Source organism: Colossoma macropomum, unplaced genomic scaffold (genome assembly GCF_904425465.1).
Source record: "Colossoma macropomum unplaced genomic scaffold, Colossoma_macropomum, whole genome shotgun sequence".
Taxonomy (NCBI): domain Eukaryota; kingdom Metazoa; phylum Chordata; class Actinopteri; order Characiformes; family Serrasalmidae; genus Colossoma; species Colossoma macropomum.
This window is the reverse complement of record NW_023496050.1, coordinates 1,581,824-1,600,815: the sequence shown is the minus strand read 5'-3', so window position 1 is coordinate 1,600,815 and position 18,992 is coordinate 1,581,824. Positions and strand designations below refer to the sequence as shown.

The window sequence follows — 18,992 nt, the reverse complement described above, 5'->3', positions numbered from 1 at the left end:
TTTCAGGAGAACTCCCATGTAATATAGATATATATATATATAATGTAGATAATTTAATTCAAGGTACTAAATTAAGAAAAATGCTATACCTTTCACAAATACTTTTCCTTAAGAATGCTATACCTTTTTATAAATGTAAAGTTGTAAACTGTAAAGTCATTAAGGCCAGTTCTTTAAAGTGTCGTGATATTTTTCTTTAGTGAAAGTCAATCTTGTCTTGAAATAACTTGATTTTTTTTTTAAATGTAGCAATAATAACAACATTTTAACATCAGCTTTTAATTAAGATAAAATCTATAAGCTATTGTGGGGTGGGGTTTAGCAAAATGAGTACTGAAATATATGTTTTTCCAAGCACAGCAAAAAAAAAAAAATGTTAATATCTTTAAAACTTGTTAACATAATATTTTTATTTTGAGATTGCTGTAAGAATAAGCTGATTAACTTGTTTCTAGACATTTTTACTTGTTTCAAGCAATTTTAATGTAATACTCTTCTATTTTCAGAACAATATTAAAATTAGAATTATATATTTACACTAGATTTAAAATTTCACTTTCCAAGATATATTTTTTCCACAATGTAAATATAACATATGAAATTGTCATCCTTCTGCCTCTTCCTCCTCCCTGTGAACAAGGTCTCCTGCTGCCATACTAATCCTGTGTAGGGTGACACAGGCAGAAATCACCCTGTAGCACAAACCCTGGGTGGACTGTAAGGGCATGCAGGACCCCACCTGGTCTTCAGCTTCCCAAAAGCATATTCGGTTATATAACATGCTCTTACATGATACCTGTTGAATGTTACCCGCTCTTCTCCTCTTACAAGATTATTAAAAAGAGTGATGAGGGCAATCGGATGCTTTGCGATGCAGGGATAACCCAAAACACCAAGAAATATGTAGCCTCTGGGTGGGAAAGCTTACTGCTGGTAGAGAGTATTGTGGCAATGGACATACTAATGCAGGAAAGCCTATAAAAAACATCGAAAACTTTACCTGATGATCACATATGGCCTGCAGCTGTACAGATGGGTAGAGCTTCCTCTTTCTGTAATGCTGTTCATCAGGCTCACCTGGAGCTTTAATTCCAATATGGCAACCATACATGACAACTGCACACTAAAAAGCTGTATGATTCCTCACCCTCATGAAACCTTGATGCTCTGCAATTCTTCCCTTTTTTGGATGCTGAGCAACTTCCTGGAGAATTTCATTGGCCACGTGAATTACATGATGCACAGTGGGGCGTCTCCATTTGAAGGGTTTCACCAAAGGTGTGGAACAAGGCTGTTGTGTTGGAGGAGCCTATTGTTGGCAAAGAACTCTCAGACATCTCTACAGGCTTGGCATGTATTTTTGGCCTTGCCTATAACCTAAACCTTTTCCAGAATATCTTAAGTACACTTTTGATGCCATTCACAATGTGCTCTTGGAGCTTGGAGCAGGATCCACACAGCATGTACACACTTCAGAACAACCTTTAACTGTGAGTGTTTTCTTGACTTTTTATCATACTGTTAAGTTTTATTTGACAAGAACGTGAGACGGAAAAGCTGTTGACATTGTTGTTTCAAAGGAATTTAGAGAGGAAATACCGCTGCTTATCTTTCTAATTATCCACCACTTACTGCCGCTTTTCCTGACTTTGATGAAAGGCCAAAGCACCATATTCTTGATCATTTATTCATGCCTTATATGTTTTGGGCCATTAGTAAACTTCTGAAGTTTTAGATTTAAATTAAAGCATTTTTTCTACTGTGTGATACTCATGACATTAAAAAATGTGCTTCTCGCTCTTGGTATAAAGTATCAGCAAATAAGTGCCTGTCATTTAGATTTCAGACATGTACATGTAACCCACCTATAAAGTGGCTTTATTTTGTTGTTATTATTTCTTATTATTTTATTATTGTCTCTTTGGTTTGTACAGGACTTTTAATTTATTTTCAGACACATACTTTGGCCAGATTCTCTCCACGAACTGTTTTGCAGTTCCTTAAGCTGAACCACAGCGCCCTCGTTAGGTCATATGTGTTATGCAGTTTGGCGTCAAGAGAGTAAAAGGTCCGGTGGCTGCCCGTGAAGACTCACGTCCAGCATGATGATGATGTTCACTGTGTTCTTCAGCAAGCCTATTCATTGTTTTTGAAAATTGTATTATTCTTTATATTAGAGAGAGAGAGTCAGAGAGAGAGAGAGAGAGAGAGAGAGAGAGAGAGAGAGAGAGAGAGGAGCCATTGCGTCGAACTGCCACCATCCATCGCACATCTGGATTTGCCTTCTGCTCCAGCGTGGTTCCTTACCTCCAAAGGGACTTCAGCTAGCTCACACCTCCACAGTAAGACTGTTCCACACCGCAAACTAATTCAGGACGCAAATTCGAACTGAACAAACTTGGTCCATTTTAAACCAAGGAGCTTAAGCTGCAGCAATTTTTTTTTGGCTATTCATACAGCTATTGTTTATATTCGTGTTGCCACGGTTTGTACCTGTTATTATTGATTTTTTAATAATAACAACTTCACAAAAATCATTCTGTTGTCTTGTGTGCTATTGTGCAAAATAGGACTTTCTCCATCAGCCGTCAAAGAAATAACAGAGCCAAAGTTATTTATTGTGTCTTCAATTTAATTTCTTTTGGTGAGAACGAACGCGGGACGCTGCCTAATTAACCGGTAGTGATCCTAGACCCTGAAGAACTATTTTCTAATAGCTTGCTACCTATGGTTAATTATACTGGGTTACATACATGTGAAAGTAATGGTAGTTAGGATATCTTCTTTAGAATAAGCATTGAGGGTTTCTGTACAAAGAATATTATATTAAACAGTATATATTAGACACTCTGATGTATGGCAGCAATAGGCCGAAGTATATATGCTGCTTGAAATACCTGCCAAAGTGGCTTCAAATGAAGGACACATGGGTGTATGGCTGTCCAGGAAGACTTTTAGGTAACACTTTATTTGAAGGGTGTGTACATGACACATTCATAATATCCTACATAAACACTTCATAACATGTTCATGAATGGTTAAATCAACATTCATAAACTATACATGTTTTCCATGATATTGATATAGACTACAATGTCATTTCAGCAAGAGACATTTTTTTCAGAATAAAAGTCCTACGTTTTTATTTTGAACAACTTTCAAAATAGTGAAACACTTCATTTCTAGAGAGCCAAAATAAAAATGACCTTGCTTTGCCTCTTTGGACCGAAAGAGTTTTGACACTTTCTGCCTAGACTTTCAACTTATTTTTAATTATTTGTTTGTTCTTGAGCATTTGTATTTTGCACTATGATATTCTTTCTCCTGTTCACTCTGTTTTCTTTGTGCCTGAGTCTTAATTCAACAGTCTATACACTGCTACATTATTTATCCTAAGTTTAACTCTTTTAGGATTAAAGGCTAACACTATTATCCCAATTACTTTAGAGGTACTGGAGAAGGCACAAGTATAATTCTGCATTGTTTATCCTGTTTAATTGACACTCTGAGTTTAAATGTTATATGCACTGTTATCCCAAAGAAAGATTAAATTTTTTGTTTGTTTGTTTGTTTGTTTGTTTATTTAATTTGCGTTGCTTCAAAGTCAAAAATCAAGTTACGGCTGCCATTCATCCAGTGACAGGTAACTCTTTGACTTTCCTCACTCAGGGTGCTGATAATTTTGTAAGAAATGTGCTTTATAAGTTTGTCTTGCTTTGCCTTCACCTCAAAAGTGATGAAAGCTTTGTTAACCTGACTTTTTATGTAGATCTTTGAATTGCAGTTAAAGACATTACAGTCTAGTTACATTAACATGGTTGTCAAGCATTTACAGGGAATGGATGAGTGTAAGGTTTCAAGCAGAGTCAGACGCTCGCAGATGTAACTTACAGAAAGGGCTTTACTGATAGGAACAAGGTTCAAAGTCGTCGTCAAAAACCAGGCAGTGTTCGGATCCAGAAGGCACAAGAAATACACACAGACATACATCAGACAATGCATCAAATCCAAGAAGAGAAAGGCAGAAGCGTGGTCGAAGGTGCAGGCAATTGGTCAAAATCCAAGATCAGAATCAGTGCAAACAAATCCAAAGGGCAGAGTAAAAAGGGCAGAGTCGAGAAAACGAAAGGCAAAAATCATACACGGAATACACAACAAAAGAAAACCACTCAGTAGATCACAATAGTGGATACAATACCTTGCAACTTTACTAAGCTAAAGCCCGGGCTTATATACTAAACTAACTGTGTCATATGACAACTAACACAGGTCATTCACATCAATACTCCGGAGATCTAGAGCGCTGATAGGAGCGCGGAGTCATGTGAGAAGTCATGTGATTCCTTAGAGGTTCTTGGGAAATTGAGTCCGTCTCAGTGTTATTGCCTACGGGAAGCTCGGAAGTCATGTGATCTCCCAGAGGATTCTGGGAGATTGAGTCCGAATCCACAAGGGAGTTTGGTGGATGCGTGACAATGAGTATAATGGCCTGGTAAAATTGTCCTGTCCCACCAACACACTGTTTGAGACTTCAAGTCAAATGACTGTTCATATTTGAGTAATTTACTGCCCATAAAATGATATGCAAAGCAACGTTTCTAAGTGATTCATACTATTTTAAGAGGTGTTTTTACACCATGTGTATAAACAGTGATAAAGGGATTTACAATTAAAGGCATAATTATTTACCTTACCTTTCTTCCCTACCTGTGTTTCATTAAATCAGGAAACTACAAACTCTTAGCTTCTGAACATGGAACTGCAAAATACAAATGTATTCACTAAAATCTTCATTTCCTTTCTAAAGCGAAAATAATGTGTTAACTCACTGCCTTGTTACTCCTGAGTAACTTTCACTAATTTATACTTGCATCAATATAAATTTTTACTTTCAAACTGAAGACGTGTCCCAGAAAGCATGCGGATGTGGGCCACTTCTGGCAGAGATATGGCACTGCTGGCCCATGGTCGGCACTGGAACTGGATTCTTAGTTTTGATGTATGGTGCAAAGAGAACCTGTTCTAGAATCTTTTTACGTGACACTGAGGAAAAAAGTTCTCCATAGTTTCACATCTCATTTAGATAAATGGAACATTATAGAAATATTGATAGAAAGGTTCCTAATACACCAAGAGTGATTCTTCTAGATCAGTGCTTCTGAATCCTGGAATCTTGCATTTTGCAGTGTTTTCCGTGCTAAAACACTAAGCAGTAGATGCATCTAGTGTTTTGAGAGTGGGGACAACTTAAAATGTGTAGGTCAGTGGAACTCCAGGGCCAGTGTTAGTCTTGTAAATGGAATAACTGATGACAAAGCTTGTTGATGAAGAGTTGTTTGTTTTTGTTTTTTTTTATTTTGTGACAAAAAAAAAATGTCAATGAGAAAACACAAAACTGCTCATTGACAACATTAAAGTGATTTTAATTTGCACTTACTGATGATGAAAATATGACAAAACAAAAGTAAGATCATAAAGGATAATCACAGTATCTGTTTTTTTTTTTATTTAAGTTGTGTTAGATCAAATATATTAAAAACTCACATGGCATTAAAGTAGGTAATGCATGCTTTTCACTGTCAGAAAGCTGAATGCAAGCCACAGACTTAGCTTTATTTCACAACAGTTGCTACCGCCTTTACAGCAGGCTGAAAATAGTCCTGTACAGTTACACTGGCTCTGCTTTAACATCACCTCCAAAGAGAGTTTCCTGTAAGTCCTCACAAAGTGGTAAAACACGCTGGTAAAACCTTATTAATGAGCAAATGTGTTGCCACTAAGCCTTCAAGTACTTGTTATTTATAAATTAATTAAGTGTTCATTAAGCATTAGTTATTATTTAGTTACTGATTAAGCACTTAGTAAATTAGTAATTAAGCACACAGTTAACTGATAGTTACACACATATGGAATTTCTAAAATAACGTGTGTTAAAGTAGCATCTCATTCTCTTCATTTTGGGGTTATACATGTTAGGCCTAAAACACAGGCTGCTTATTCAAAGACATGTTGACAACAACAGAATGAAATACTGATAGTATGTGCATATTTGTCACACTATCATCTTATTATCTTAAAGGTGCCAAAAGAGTTCTATTTGGAGCAACACCATGGAAAACACACTCCTGGCTCCCTAAACAACCTGTCATTGGTTGAGATGTGCAAGGGTGTAGTTTTGACAAAAAAAACTAACTTCTTTATTTCTGTTGGTTTGTGTAGAATCTTTTGGAATAAATGTTAATATGATATGTGTTTACTTTCCTCTTTACTTGAAAGAAAAAAGAAAAAGACATTAAGGTATCAGTAACGAGGTGAGTCAAGTGTTATCCATATACCTAATGAATATTTAATTACTCATTAGGATATATCAGCATATATCTTTATCAATTGACTTGCAAACCTTAATGTAAAGTGTTACCACTTCAATTATGAGAAATAAATGCATTTTGTTTTGCTTATTGTTGGAAAAATAACTTGAAAAGAAACAAAAAGTTTCTTTTAGAATCAATCCACCTCCGTAAGAATACTTTTACTGAGATGTAAGGATTGTTTACATTTGTTTATTTGTAAATATTGGTAAATATTTCATGTTAATGATTGATATAACTAAATTGATATATCAATTTAATACTTAAGACAAATATGGACAATTTCATATACTATAATCTCAACTAAATTGGTACTACTTTTTGTCAACGTAAATAATTTTCTATGTTAGTCAGACTAAACCAGACTACAATTAATCAATATGATATAATAGGTTAAACTTTAAAAGTCTATTTTACATCAAAAGACAACATTGACTAAATTAAGAGACATGAAAAATAAACACTGTCCAGGACTAGGATTGAGAACCTCTTTCCTATGGCATCTCTCCAAAGAAGTAATTTTGGAACCTTTATGTTTAAAAGTTCATGGTGAGTTCCTACTGCAAATGATATACTGTTGCTTATTCTTAAAAAATAAGACCCCATACCCAGTTCATAGCTGCACCAATGCCTCTACCTGAACTGGCATTCTGAGCTTCTGCATCTGCATCTTGTGCTTCTGTAAACTTTCTATCAAGCTTGTAACAGGATTCTTTCTCAGCTTCTTTTTTTGCTGCTAGTTCAGTCTCTTTATGCAGTTTCTCCATTTGTAGCTCGGGCATCTCTCTGATGTAAGCCAGTTGTTTTTGATGTAGTTCTTCTCTTGCCTAATTTTATCTCTGAATTCTCATTTGCATTTGCTTTATTTTTTCATTTGCTTCATTCTCTGTTCTTTTCTTCTCTTCTTCCTCTTTCTGTTTCTTCTTCTTCCACGGCTCTTCTCTCCAGCTGTGTTTTTCTCTCATCTTCATATTGTTGCTGTATCTGATTTTTCTGAAATATCCACTTATTTTCCAGAGACTTCCTTTTTTCTCTCCTCTTATCCTCCTCCTGCTTCCTCTTCTCCCACTCTCTGCGGAGTTAACTGCAGATCTACTTGCTCCTTCCTTTTATTTTCCTCTGCGTGTTTGATTTTCTCCTTTTTGTCTCTTCTCCTCCTCTGCTATCTTCTGTTCATACTCCTGTAATTTCTTTTGGTGACCTCTCTGTTTCTGTATTGTTTCTTTCTTTTCTTTCTCAATCTTCTCCATTTCCTCTTGCTGTTTCTTCTTCCATTCTTCTTCTTTCGTTCTTCTTTCCTCCTCCTCCTGCTCTCTCTGTCTCTGATCTTCCTCTCTGTCTCTCCCTTAATCGTTCTCTCTGCAAACTCTTTTTTGATCTGCTTTACTTTTTCTTTAAATTCCTCCTCTCTTATTTTCCTTTCTATCTCTTGTTTTTGTTGTTCCTCTTCAATTGCCATCTTCATTTTCCCCATTTCAGCTTCAAGTTTCTTTTTCAGTTCTTCTTTCTCTCTCTCTGTCTCCTCATTTCTCTCCTTCAGAATTCTCTCCTGTTCTTCCTATAGAGCTTTCTCTACCTGCTGGAACATCTCATTAGTGTAGCAGCTCCCTCCATTCACTGTCACCATGGCGTCAATCTTCTCCAGTAGAGCAGAGACCTGAGTGTGGTCTTCAGTATTTAATGTCAACAACATACAACAACATTAAGAAAGATGACCCAATGGGCTTCATCTAGCGACATCTGGTATGGCGGCCAATTAGCTAATTGAGAGATTTGAGGAAAAACAAGCTCACAATTCTACTCTGGAGCTATGACGGGTAACAGTAGGACTTCCACTTTTGTTATGCTAACAAAGCAATATAGGTTTATGGGTTTGTGTGTTTTTGGTGTGTTTTATTCAAATAATAACAAATAATTTGTGTATTTCAGAGGGTCATAACTTCATTGCTGTGTGCAGCCTAAATCTGTGGTACAATGAGAAACACATGCTGACAGGCCAACAAAGTCTCCACCCCCCCCTCAGGGAATGATCAGGGCCATAGTAGATACATAGTGTTTACAAATGACCATATAAAAATCATGTTTGTCTTGCATGTGCATAATTAGTTTGACAAAGATTGTTTTCCCAAACCATTTGCAATATTTTACTTAGCTGTCCAGATCACTATTTATTTTTAAGAGGTGATAAGAGTATACTTTTAAGGTGCAGTACTTATTTAATAGATAACATGTAGTACCTGGTGTATATATTTATAACTTACAAAATAGTGCAAAGTACTATAAACTGCTTCAGTAAATACATGCATATGTGATAGAGAAGTACAGAATAAGATAGAGTAATTACCTTTATTCAAGAATTGAAATGAACTGTAACCTAGCACATAGTAGGTATACAGTAAATACTTCTGCTCTTTTTGTTAACGTATGCAAAAACTTAACTAGACACATCTCTAGGTACATCCTGGTAAGTTCTGTAAAATAGTGTAACCTTGTGTGTAACTTGTTTTCTTGTCTGCACAACTGTCTGTATAACTGTACATAGTGTCATGGATTTGCTTTTAGGTTAAACCACAGATAAATGGAAAAGTTTAGTGCCTTATTGTAGTGAGACATGAAATACTGAATTGGAAAAGGCAAAATCAGCACAGAAGTAAGGCAAAAATGGAAATGCACTGTACTAAAGTGGTGACCTTCAATACACAGCTGACAAGATTTAAGACATGTGTTACCCACAAACAAAATAAACAAATTCCCCAAAAAAGTTAACCAAAATACCATCCCCTCCAAAAAAAAACAAAAAAGTAGCTTCCCCACCTCCCATGACTACAAACACACCTACAGCAACAGTCATTTCCAGAAATACAATAATCGCTATACAGATTATCTGTAAAGCATGGAATAACCCAAAAGAGTAAAGGCAAATAGTAAAGTAGACAGAGCTCAGGGAAACACTTTACTCTAGGTTGCTGTTTATAAGGCTACATGACACCTACATTTGCTTGTAATGAGAACTGATATAACCCACATAAATGTTTATAAATGCTTACTCCAATAGGCCTTATCTGTAATAAAGATTACATCTGCAAATTTTGATCAAAGTTAAGTAAAGTAACCTTTATAACAGATGACACCTACAGAAATAAGCATTCTTAAGTACAAAACATTTCTATTTTGCCAATGCATTGTTCTTGTTTTTCCTTGCTCATTCATCTCACATCACAATACAGACACAACTTACCATTTACCATTATGTTGTGGCTTATCCTAGATCAGGTATGGTTATGAAACCACTGTAAACATGCCAGTGTGGGCCCACTGAGCACTATCGGTAGGCTGTGCAGGCTAGGGCTAGCCAGCAGATAACCCTTTATTGGGACACTGTAGGTCAGCCCACAGTTGGCCCACATCCCTGAACCCACAGTGGGAACATAAGGATTTCTGTTTGGACAGTACTCTGCTGAGCTAGCCCACAGATAACCTGATACAGGCCCGTGTGTTTCATTGTATTATTTGTAAGTGCTACATATTTACTACTAAATTCTGTGCTGTACATACCTGAAACATACAATGTAATGTAATAGAAAATTACTTGTAAGTACAAACCCAATTTCAAAATAGTTAGGACAAAGGTAAAATGAAAATAAAAACAGAAAAATGATTCTTAAACTGTCTCAACAACACAAAGATATGCAATATTTTACCTTATCAACTTTATTGATTTTTGTAAATATATGCGAATTACAAATTTGATGCCTGTATCAGGTAATGTGTACCTCACACTCACCTGGTTAGGACCTAGAACTTCAGGGGCTATAAAAAAGTGTTTTTTCCTTCTGACATAGCTGTCATGTCAACTTGACATCAAAGCTGACAAATATAACTTTTATGGCAAATGATGACTTGTGGAATAAGTGTCTATACATGTTTATGAAGGTCTATGTCATTTGAAGAACTCTGTCATTAAGGGCTTATGTGGGTGTCATATAGCCTTATGAACACTGCCCTATAGTAAAGTGTTATAAAATATTCTTACACATTTTGACTGACATATGTAAACTATAAATTGTTATTAGGCTAAGTATAAACTGTAAAGCATTCAGTTGTACATGGATTCTTCAAGTATAAATGAAGTTTCTTTTCAATTTCTTGAAAATACATTGTGTAAAGAGTTCACTCTCTGATGACTTTCCATAAACTTTCCATAACTTTCCATGATACTGTCTCAGCCTTGCACACATTTAATGGACAACATTAGTAGGCAAAAAAAAAACATCTAAGGGATACACTGCAGAGGACAAAATAATAAAGTTCACATTGTGCACATAAACCCAATGTGGTCTAATTAGAGGATCTATTAAACAATCAAACCACCCACCTTCTGACTGCCTCTCCTGTTTTAACTCCTTGATTATCTTCTCCTCTAGTTCATGTCGGATTCTCTCCTCTTGAGCTTTCATATACGTGTGGAGAGAATAATGCTTGGGTTCAGTTGGTCTTTTAATTTCCTCCAACAGCTCTGAAACTTGTTTGGGGTTTCCGCCCATTTTTGTTTCCACTATTATAGATCTTTGTCCACAACTGACAAGATTCTTTGTTTCTGGGTTTTGTTCTGTAACATTTTCCATGGTGAACAGAACTACTAAATAATCATTGACTTCGGAGCTGAATATTCTCTGGATCTTCTCTATTTCTGCTTTGTCGTCATCAGTGAGGCGTCCCCCAGAAACAATGAGAAGAAAAGCATGAACTCCAGGAACACAGAGAGAGACACAGCGGTGAGTCTCCTGCATCACTTCCTCCTCTGAGAGCTGAGTGTTGTAGAGGGCTGGCATCTCCACCAGAGTGATCAGACGTCCACACACTTCTCCCACCCTCATCACACACACTGAGCTGGACTCTGGACTGAGCTCTCTTTGACCCAGTATGAGATCTGATAAGGAAGACTTCACTGCTCTGTTATGCACACAGCACCAAGTTCAGCCTCTCAGTCACTGAAAGAGAAACCAACTGGCATGATGGGTCAGGTTTAGAGGCAGAGAAATGCGTACCAATGAAATAAACTAAAATTAAAGCATAGGCAAAAATATAAATTTTATTATTTTTTTTCTGCTAAGTATGGGATATTAATATTAGTGATCATTGCAGAATTATAAGGTTTTACAACCCCATTTCCAAGAAAGTTGGGACGCTGTGCAGAATGTAATAGAATGCAATTAAATGCAAATCATGAAAACCATATTTTTAAAGGAAAATACTACAAAAACAACATATCAAATGATGAAATTGGGACATTTTATTGTTTTTTGAAAAATGTATGCCCATTTTGAATTTGATGCTAGGCAGGCCAGTTTAACACCCGGACTCTTTTAATACGAAGCCATGCTGTTGTAATACATGCAGAATGTGGTTTGGCACTGTCTCACTGAAATAATCAAGGCCTTCCTTGAAAAAGACATCGTCTGGATGGCAGCATATGTTGCCAAAATCATTCAGCATTAATGGTGCCTTCACAGATGTACACGTCACCCATGCCATGCACACTAATGCACCCCTATACCATCATGAATACTGGCACACTAACTGTGCACTGATGACAAGCTGAGTGGTCTTTAGCCCAGAGGACACAGTGGTAATGATTTAAAAAAAAAAACATTCACCACAGGACACTTTTCCACTTCCCCTCAGTCCATTTTAAGTAAGCTCAGGCCCAGAAAAGGCGGCATTATTGGTTGGATCCTGTTTATGTATGGTTTCTTCTTTGTGTTTTAGAGTTTTAACTTGCATCTGTGGATGCAGCAACGAACTGTGTTCAAAGACAGTGGTTTTCAGAAGTGTTCCTGAGCGCATGCAGTGATTTCCACTACAGAATGATGTCTGTTTTTAATGCAGTGCTGACTGAGGGCCCAAAGATCATGGCCAATACTGTTTTTTGGCCTTGTCCCTTGCATGGCCAATACTGTTTTTTGGCCTTGTCCCTTGCATACAGAGATTTCTCCTGATTCTCTGAATCTTTTAATGTTATTATGTGCCATCCATCCATCATCTAAACCACTTATCCTTCTGGGTCATGGTGGGGTCCTGTCAGCTGTCATTGGGCGGAAGACAGGATACACCCTGGACAGGTCGCCAGTCCATCGCAGGGCAGACAGACAGACATACACATTCACACCTAGGGGCAATTTTAGCATGTCCAGCTGGCCTGATTGCATGTTTTTGGACTGTGGGAGGAAACCCATGCAGACACGGGGAGAACATGCAAACTCCACACAGAAACGACCCTGGTCACCCGGCCGGGAATCAAACCCAGGCCCTTCTCGCTGTGAGGCGACAGCGCTACCCACTGCGCCACCGTGCCGCCTTATTATGTACCATAGATGATGAAAAGCAAAACTTCTTTGCTATTTTACATTGAGAAATGTTATTCTTGAATAGTTGCACTATTTGATCGTGCAGTCTTTCATAGAGTGGTGAACCCCTCCTCATCTTTACTTCTGAAAGACTCAGCCTCTCTGGGATTCTCTTTTATGCCCATTCATTTTACTGACCTTTTGCCAATTAACCACCAGGTATTTTTTTTAGTATTACACAACGTTACCAGCCTTTTGTTGCCCCATGTCAACTTTTTTGGAACATGTTGTTGGCATCAAATTCAAAATGGGCATATATTTTTCAAAAACCAATGAAGTTTCAACTTTTGATATGTTGTATTTGTTCTATTTTCAATGAAATATAGGGTTTAAATGATTTGCACATCACTGCATTTAGTTTTTTCCCAGAGGAAAGAAAAAGAGAACTCCTTCACTTCTCTGTAGTTTTTCCTAGACAACAATGAGATCAGATGGAAAGACAAAGGAGATCTTGTGTTTTAGTGCAGATCTCAATAAAGTCTCACATTGTGCTCAGATTTGCCTAAATACTGTTACACTTGTTTACCAAAGACAGAAGTCTCAGAATGAACTCAGCCATTTCTCATCTAGGACTAAGAGCCTTTCCAGTTTTGATGTTGTGAAGTATTTTACCTGGGCCATTTTATTCACCTTAATAGCTGTACATCTAACACATACATGAATTCGTTTTATTTGTATAAACCAGCGATGTTGCAGTGTTCTTGATCAAATAAATAATCTTTTCTCATTGGGAGCCCAGATAACCAAACTGAAGCTCTCTTATTTTGGACAATTATGCTTGGAACAGATTAAATTAAGAGGAAGAGGATGACCAGCAACAAGATGGAAGGATTTAAACAGAGTAATCATGTATGAGATATTAATAAACGTGAAGATACAAATAGAGAACTGAGAAAACACTAAAATATGCAGCAGTGATTTTCCAGGAGCACACTTGAACCACTGCTCTAGACAACATATTGAACACTGCATGAGTGAAACAGGTTAGTTAACATCAGTTGGTATGTGGAATAAGCAGCTAGCGGCTGTTTCAGCTGAAAATGAGTCTCTGTGCCCGTAAACTTGCAATCAGATACACGTTTACAACAAACAGGTATTTGCGCATCACCTAGCTAAAAAAGAGGGTGGGGTATTATTCTAAAATGACGATCTTATAAATATTACAAAGCAGCAACAATAAAGCGAAACATTCATTTCATAAGCTGTTTCTTTAGAAGATCGTGTGCCCTGGTCGGAGTTCCGAGGCATAAGACAGATCTGTGAACGCGCCTTTTGTTGTCATCTGTCATCTTCCAATCAAAGAATAGAAAAAAGCCTCTCGTGATTCCGATTGGCCATTAACAGCATCAGGGAATTTGAATGGTCGACCAAAAACTGCTGGGATTAGCCAGTTCAAGTTCATGTCCTCCTGGCAGAGCAGTCAACAAACAACGCTGGTGAAAAAAAATCTGGCGGGAAGTCAAAGTACAAGGTAAGTAGCCAAAAAACATGAGATATTGTATGTGTATTGTTATTTAGCAGCACTTGTTTAAAAATCTGAGTTTTTGGTCCAACAGACAGGGACTACAGTAAGTCATGTTTTTGCCAGCTAGTTAGCTAATGTTAATCTAGTGGCATAGCTACATAATGATTTGTTGGCTACCTGGCTAGCGATGTTGCTAAGCTAACGTTAGCGATATAACCTTTTAACAGTTTTTAGCACACAAATGCCCAATAGCTATGTATATTTTTTAAAATACAAAATTATCCACCATTTGGCAACTGTATCTGCTCATAAAAGGTTAGCTAATGTAGACTAGGGATGTGCAAAGGTGCTGGAGCACTCGGCCAACTATTTAAGGTGCCAGTAATGTTATTCGAATACTGAAATCACTAGCTATCTAGCTTCTCAGGTTTTCGTTAACTTCTCTGTAGTTTCTCCTAGACAACAATGAGATCAGATGGAAAGACAAAGGAGATCTTGTGTTTTAGTGCAGATCTCAATAAAGTCTCACATTGTGCTCAGATTTGCCTAAATACTGTTACACTTGTTTACCAAAGACAGAAGTCTCAGAATGAACTCAGCCATTTCTCATCTAGGACTAAGAGCCTTTCCAGTTTTGATGTTGTGAAGTATTTTACCTGGGCCATTTTATTCACCTTAATAGCTGTACATCTAACACATACATGAATTCATTTTATTTGTATAAACCAGCGACGTTTCATCACGGGAAGACGGATAAAATATATAGACAATTCAGATAATGTCCACTTGTATGGTTTTGCAGGACTGTAAACGTGTCGGTTTTGCTAATATTTGAAAGTAAGTATGTATATTACTTGCTTCTAAACACGAGCGCGTTGCCATGGACATGTTGTAAAGTACGTGACTGAGAAGGCAGTGAAGTGTCTCAGTTTTAGCATCTTTATACCACTGACATCACCTAAAAGAGTACGTCTCCAGCCTCATGTTAATTTTGGCCAGTTTTGGTTGAATGCACATCAGTACTCCACCCTAAAGTTAGTAGTATTAACAGTAGCATTAACAAAACAGTCTAATAGTTCGAACACTTTGGGACAGCTGAAAAACTAATAACTTGTACAAATGTTTATCATAAAATAATCTACTTCCAAACAAGTCTTTGCAGCCATTACATTACTGATGAATGAAACTTACACTTTTTTCATACAAAGAATGATTGTTGTCAAATGACTGTTTAAATTGTTAAAAAAAGTATACATCAATAGCTATTTTTATTAACGTATAAATTATTTTTACATTCATATGTTAAAAATGACTTAAAATTGTCCTATATTTTTTGGGTTGCCATGTGTTTAGTTTGGCAAAAAGTCACCCAACCTCAATTTGAAGCCACATTCTGCGGTGCTAAACGTCCCAAATTCATTCAAATCTCTGACTGGGGTTTCTGTTCGCTCAGACATGAAAGTGTTGTTACCCTGTTTAATATGTAAACTGATATACCTTTTCATGTATGACATGGTCTGAGAAACTCCCACCAAAACCAACCTGATGCTCATGTTAACAAAAACATTGTGCTTTAATTAACTGTAAGTTTACCTTTTAGTTTTTGGAATTTCAGACATTGATTATTTTTATATATTTCTCATATACTGTTTTTTAGGCCTTTTGTATTTGTGACATTCGAGGATGGATGCAGAGTGAATATTTTCAAATTCTGTGATTTACTAAAAGAGGATGAGTCTACTATTGGCAGTTTCAAAGATCTGAAACCTGGAGGAAAAGTTCTTACAAGGTGGTCCGACAGCAAATTCTATAATGCCCTCATCAATTACATTGGCCTGTCTGAACAAAAACAAAATAAAGGGAGTACCCTCCACAGTCCCACCTGCCTATCCAAAGACACCTTTCCAAGCTGCGGGGCAGAGTCTCAATTGGTTTCCACCTCCACAAACCCAGTACAAGCTCCCTTGTATACCAGGAAAGCACCAACACAGCATCAGTCTCCACTCAACTTTGGAACACCCAGCCTGTCTATTCACAACCTGTGAGACCACCAGAGGCTTCTGACCAGAGTCAAGAACACTCTGATTTCATTAATTTAGATGAACATAAAGGCCAGGCAATTCCAAATAATCCAAGTCCCAAGGAATCCTTTCTGGGAATTCTGTTCAGTCCCTCTGTTAATAACATTCAACCTTGTCTGCCACCTTCTGTTGGAAATACAAATCATAATAATAATCCTACATTAGAGAATAAGCATTCTAATCCAAGTTCAGCAGATACCGAAATCATGGAACATCGTCCATCTCCAGAATGTGGAACATCTCACCGAGTGGATCAAATGAAGACAGACCATGGGAACTATGTGATGCATGCATGCTGGACATGCAAGCAGTTATGGAGGAGCAGAGGAGGGTGAAAGATATGCTGTCTACTATCAGTAAGACATATTTTCACTTAAATATAACTGTAAAAACCATAACATGATTTTTTTTTGAGAAATTTGGCTTTCGTATGCTTAATTGTTTGCTGAATATTATAAGGCAAACACAGAGGATTAAATCATGACCACAAGTTTAGTACTCATATATTGACAGTTTTGAACAGGAAATACAGTACTGTGCATAAGTCTTAGGCATCTAAGATTATTAGTTTTAAAAATCATTTTTCTCAGTGAGCATGTATAAAATTACATATAGTTAAAATAAATACAAAAAAACATAAAAACACTAAAAAAATAGTACAATTTTTTTTGCAAAAAGTAGTACATGTGTTGTGAGCTAGTGTGAAGAACAAAGTTTCCAGATATTCTACTTGATTGTGTCACGCATTCAGCAAACTTTGACATGGAGACGGACTCCATTTCCCAGAATCCTCAGGGAAGTCACGTGACCGAGCAACTTCCTTCCGACTCGGATGCAGACATGGACTCCATTGCCCACAATTCAAGGAGAGATCACATGACTCCTGACTCTCGCCCGTGCTCCAATCAGCGCTCAAACTCCCCAGAGTACTAACTGAGAACACCTGTGAACTTGATCATAATGACTAGTTAGTCTCCTTTATAAGCCCGGGCTTGAGTTAGGTTCACTGTGAAGTATTGTATTGTTACGACCTACTGAGCGTTTGTTTTCTTACTGCCTGTATTCTGTTTTGCTGACCTACATTTTGTTCTTCTTGACTTAGTCTTTTGCCTGATCCCTTTGTACTGTTGCCTGATTTGGACTGACCCGTGTTTTGAACCTTACTGCCTGTTTTTGACCCTGACTTCAGCTCTGCCCTTTTTGCTTTGTTTGCTCGATTATATTAAAACTTGTCGTTTTTACATCCGCGAGCGTCTGTATTCTGTTGCCACATCACAGATTGCTTGGATTTATTAAATCACCAGCACACTTGATTTAACATGTTGACATATTGATTAACTAAATTGGTATTGGATGATAACCACATATAATACTGGACTGCCATAAGGATTTTGGAGATTTGGAAAGGCTTAAACCAACACATTCACATACAGCAAATCTACTTACTGCATCACGTTATTTGTTTTTATTCTAATATTAGTTTTTTGCTGAGGAAATAAACTCTAACTGCCCAGATGAATAGCTTTTTAAATCTCATTTTCTCAGGTGCCCAAAATCTTTGTACAGTTCTGTATGTGTTTCACATTTCTTATTTGGCTGTTTGCAAGAAGATTGATTGAGAATAGAATATGACCATAATTATCTGTATATACTTTTTTTTCCTAGATATTGCACAGTTGCAAGCTGACAGGGCCTTCTTAGACCATGTTGAGAAACACAAAGGACTCGATAGTGGACTCCCAATCCCAAGGGCTAGGCCTGGTCAACATGAGTTATACCCAAACAGTGGACTCTTCCTGTCCTCTACCAGGCTGGCAGCAATTCACCAGGAGGCAAAAAAGGACCGTCTTCGCCTGTTCCATCTACTGTTTGATGAGTTCTTGACTCCTGAGGAGTGCATCAACTCTGTCGCATTTGGAAAGCATGGTAAAGTCCCAGAGGGAAAGAAGAGGTTGGATAAGTCCAAAGTGATTTAAATGCTAAAGTAAGTATTATAATTTATTTTATAGTATTTCACTTTCTCATTCCATACTGAATCAACATTAGATATACACAGTTTGTGCAGCAGTCATCACATTTTGGTCAGTGTAGCCAGTATAGCATTGCTGTGGATAGATGCGTTGTAGACTCTTGGTACTAATTTATAAAGCCAATCATTGTAAGTACATCTACTTTATTTTCAACTGCACCTTCTTTCATGAGCTGTGGTAAACTGCATGGATGGGAACCAGTTGAGAACTGAAGAAGGCCGTTATCAACAAATGTCATATGAGGGCGAAGTCTAAGACTTTATAAAGAGAGGGAAGAAAAGGACTCAAGGTATTGTTTTTTGGATACCGATATCCCTTTGTCTTTACTACCCATCCTGTTATGTGTCCCTGCCCAATCCAGCCTTTGTTTATTCTGAGTTAAGCTAAGAGATAGTCCTACAATTTGTCTCAAAATAATCCTGTTGTGCACAAGTCTTGGCTAGTGAAATCCTCTTATATCTATTCAAAACATCTTTTTTTTTTCTTCTCATTTTTAGGTTATTTGCATTAGATTAACTTCCTTTTAGACATGTTGTACTTGTTTTAAGTCATTTTATCTAGAGAAAAGTCTTGATTGATTTGATTGAAAAAAATTGCATTAGCAAAAAATAATGCTTGAATCGAGCACTGCTATCTTTCAA

General features: G+C 37.1%; 1 protein-coding gene across 1 annotated transcript in view; it reads right to left on the bottom strand.

The window, feature by feature from the left end:
• Positions 1 to 7,051: 7,051 nt before the first annotated feature.
• Positions 7,052 to 18,992, bottom strand: part of LOC118804496 (GTPase IMAP family member 8-like) — a 28,922-nt gene continuing 16,981 nt past the window's right edge. Inside the window, exons 5-6 of the mRNA XM_036564983.1 lie at positions 7,736 to 7,775; positions 7,052 to 7,658 (exon numbers count right to left, since the gene is read on the bottom strand). Of these exons, the coding sequence (XP_036420876.1) occupies positions 7,478 to 7,658; positions 7,736 to 7,775 (221 nt within the window). The 3' untranslated portion in view covers positions 7,052 to 7,477. The remainder of the gene's footprint in view (positions 7,659 to 7,735; positions 7,776 to 18,992) is intronic.